This window comes from Theropithecus gelada, unplaced genomic scaffold (assembly GCF_003255815.1).
Source record: "Theropithecus gelada isolate Dixy unplaced genomic scaffold, Tgel_1.0 HiC_scaffold_15896, whole genome shotgun sequence".
Lineage (NCBI taxonomy): Eukaryota > Metazoa > Chordata > Mammalia > Primates > Cercopithecidae > Theropithecus > Theropithecus gelada.
This window is the reverse complement of record NW_020257654.1, coordinates 6,772-10,709: the sequence shown is the minus strand read 5'-3', so window position 1 is coordinate 10,709 and position 3,938 is coordinate 6,772. Positions and strand designations below refer to the sequence as shown.

Sequence of the window (3,938 nt, the reverse complement as noted above, 5' to 3'; positions counted from 1 at the left end):
GTCCCATCTCCGCCCAGAGCCTCCCAAGACTCGGGTGTCCCGTCTCCACCCAGAGCCTCCTGAGACTGGAGCGTCCCGTCTCCGCCCAGAGCCTCCCAAGACTCGGGTGTCCCGTCTCCGCCCAGAGCCTCCTGAGACTGGAGTGTCCCATCTCCGCCCGGAGCCTCCAGAAACTTGCGTATCTCATCTCCGCCTGGAGCCTCCAGACACTGGAGTGTCCCATCTCTGCCCGGAGCCCCCCAAGATACGCGTATCTCATCTCTGCCCAGAGTCTCCTGAAACTGGAGCGTCCCATCTCCGCCCAGAGCCTCCCAAGACTCCGATGTACAGTCTCCGCCTGGAGCCTCCCGAGAATGGAGTGTCCCATCCCTGCCCAGAGTCTCCCAAGACTCGGGTGTCCAGTCTCCACCCAGAGCCTCTTGAGACTGGAGTGTCCCATCTCTGCCCAGAGCCTCTAGAGATTTGCGTATCTCATCTCCGCCCGGAGTCTACCGAGACTGGAGTGTCTCATCTCTGCCCAGAGCCTCCCAAGACCCCCGTGTCCAGTCTCCGCCCGGAGCCTCCTAAGACTGGAGCGTCCCATCTCCGCCCAGAGCCTCCCAAGACTCAGGTGTCCAGTGTCCGCCTGGAGCCTCTCGAAACTAGAGTGTCCCATCTCCGCCCGGAGCCTCCTGAGACTGGAGTGTCCCATCTCCGCCCAGAGCCTCCCAAGACTCCGGTGTCCAGTCTCCGCCCAGAGCCTCCCGAAACTGGAGTGTCCCATCTCTGTCCGGGGTCTCCCGAGACTCACGTATCTCATCTCTGCCCGGAGCCTCCCGAGACTGGAGTATCCCACCTCAGCCCGGAAACTCCCAACACTCGTCGGGTGTCCAGTTTCCTACTACAGGTCCTGAAAGTGGATTCTGAGAGGAAGCCGGAAGACACATGGGCTCGTTGCGAGGGTCAGGAGACAACAACCGAGGAACCCACCGAGCCTAGTAAATACCTTTGTGGGGAATCCAACCCGCGGCCTTTCGAGAGTCGAGTGTCCCATCTCCCACTGGTGCCTCCCAAGACTCGTCGGGTGTCCAGACTCCGCCCAGAGCCTCCCAAGACTCGTCGGGTGTCCAGTTTCCACCCGGAGCCTCCCAGGACTCGTCGAGTGTCCAGTCTCCGCCTGGAGCCTCTCAAGACTCGTCGAGTGTCCAGTCTCTGCCCGGAGACTACCAAGACTGGAGTATCCCATCTAAAAGAACTGTTTCAGGAAGATACACCAAACACAACGGAGTGTGTTTCTGACTCTCTTCAACATAGATACACATCGAGAAAACTCCGTGACTTCAAGTGGGCAGGAGACCTGGGAGTTGATGAAGAATCCATCAGCAGTCTGTTTGACTTTACCCCTGAGTGCAAAGCAAACTATCAAGACCAAAAGATTAAGACGGTAAATGAGTGTTCCTCAGGGCTGAAGTGCAGCATGGAGCTAGATGACATGGATGAGGTCAAATTCTTCTCACAGAAAAAAGACTTGGACGGGAAAATCCACACTGCATCGAATTCTTATAGGGCGGAGCATGTGAACATGGGGTATGGAGCATGGTACCTCAAGCCTAAGTTGGGACAAAAGCTAAGAAGTGATGAACCGTTGATTGACCCCAAGCTCCTACTTGAAAAGCCTGATGAACCCGACATTCTTGACGGTCTTTATGGACCAATTGCCTTTAAGGATTTTATATTAAGCAAGGGCTACGAAATGCCTGGCATCATTCAAAGGCTGTTTGCCAGGAATGGATGGACTTATGACTCTGTTAAGACTCCTATTCAACGTGCAATGCAAGTTTACAAGTACGAAGAAGACGTCACAGATGCATCGGAAGAAGATTAGATGGTTTTCAATTTACTACTTAATTGGGTATTTCTTGCTCTCATTTTAAACATCAATCAGAATTTATGATGACTAGCCCCATGAATGTACAATGATGGCAACATCTGTAACTTCACTACCTAATGTTTATAAAGATTTCTTAATGACCTGCTTTGACTTCATTATTTCATATATTTTATCAATTATGTGATTAATATTCACATATACTTTTTTCACATTTTGAAGCATTGTGAATATTACGTCATCATTTCAATTACTTGTAAAAATACATACAACCAGAAACAAAAGCAGAATTAATCTTAGAAAGAGAAATGGGGTCAGCTGCATTGACTCACACCTATAATCCCGCCCCACTTTGGGAGGCCCAGATGGATGGATTGCTTGAGCCCAGGAGTTCAAGAGCAGCCTGGGCAACATGCTGAAACCTGGTCTCTACAAAAGATGCAAAAATTAGACAGGCATGGTGGCATGCACGTGTAGTTCCAGCTACCTGGGGGGCTGAGGTGGGAGGATGGCTTCATGCCACCACACTGCAGTCTGGGAGACAGAGCAAGACCCTGTCTCAAAAAACAAACAAACAAACAAACAAAATGTGCTGAGTAAATTAGAATTCTGTAACTCTTCTTATATGAAAATTCTAATGAAATAATTATTATGACAATTATTTTGTTAACCAAAAATTGGAGACTATAGCCAAAATAATGTTAACACTTTTTAATAGTAAAATTGTTATCTTCCCCTTTGGGATTCCATCAACCCCCCAAAACAAGTTTGAAAACTATTTATCAAAATCATAGTTGAAACTTGAGTTATGCCATTTTATCATATCTCTCAATTGAATGTATGTATTTCACCATGTTCATAAACCTTCACAACAAAAGACTATTACCAAATCATATAACCATGTGCAGAATTGGAGGTAGCTTCAACTCCCTGGCAAATCTCATGTGCAAAACAGGATCTGTATGAGAAAAAGCTACCAAGCAACATCAAATAGCCTTACATATCTGTTCAAGTTCAAATAATTTTCATTCCATTAATAGCAATTTAAAATGCATTCATAAGTTTAAAAAATAAATTAAGCAATGCTTTACCTTTCAGACGTAGCAGGTAAAACTGTCTGGTATATCATTTGACCCAGCCATCCCATTACTGGGTATATACCCAAAGGATTATAAATCATGCTGCTATAAAGACACATGCACACTTATGTTTATTGTGGCACTGTTCACAATAGCAAAGACTTGGAACCAACCCAAATGTCCATCAATGATAGACTGGATTAAGAAAATGTGGCACATATATACCATGGACTACTATGCAGCCATAAAAAAGGATGAGTTCATGTCCTTTGTAGGGACATGGATGAAGCTGGAAACCATCATTCTCAGCAAACTATCGCAAGAGCAGAAAACCAAGCACCGCATGTTCTCACTCATAGGTGGGAATTGAACAGTGAGAACGCTTGGACACAGGAGGGGGAACATCACACACCGGGGCCTGTCGTGGGGTGGAGGGAGGGGGGAGAGATAGCATTAGGAGATATACCTAATGTAAATGACAAGTTAATGGGTGCAGCACACCAACCTGACACAGGTATACATATGTAACAAACCTGCACGTTGTGTACATGTACCCTAGAACTTAAAGAACTTAAAGTATAAAAAAAAATCTGGTATAGGTAAATTTCTAGGTAAATATATTTGTAGTGTAGATCTGAAGTGCACTTTTTCTTTCAGTGATGAAAGAGTCCATCTGTAAATGGACATATATGCATATATTTCATCCAAGTCAGCAGTGATATATACATCTGTCTATGTGCAAATTCTGTTTCTAGTGAAGTTTGTCTGTGGGCATTGTGTTCCTGAAAAAAAACAAGTCTTTTTTTATGTTGTTTTCTAAGCCAAGGCCTAGAATTTCTCTTCAAATTCATCATCATAAACTTAGGTTCATGTCACCACTATCTCTTATTATATTTCTGCAACGGTTTCCAACCCGTGTCTCTTCTTGAGTGTATTTTTGCAAAATACAAGCACGGCTTGTTAATTCTCCAGGCTCATCTAAACTTATCTAG

General features: G+C 45.6%; 1 protein-coding gene across 1 annotated transcript; it reads left to right on the top strand.

Annotated features, from left to right (window-relative positions):
• Positions 1 to 322: 322 nt before the first annotated feature.
• LOC112617209 (putative protein FAM47C) lies at positions 323 to 2,010 on the top strand. Its single transcript, XM_025373962.1, has one exon. The coding sequence runs from the start codon at positions 323 to 325 to the stop codon at positions 1,862 to 1,864; it is 1,542 nt and encodes a 513-aa protein (XP_025229747.1). The 3' UTR covers positions 1,865 to 2,010.
• The last annotated feature ends 1,928 nt before the right edge of the window (positions 2,011 to 3,938 follow it).

Excerpts from the sequence above, each read along its gene's own strand:
- LOC112617209 (XM_025373962.1), top strand. The coding sequence starts at position 323 with ATGTACAGTCTCCGCCTGGAGCCTCCCGAGAATGGAGTGTCCCATCCC.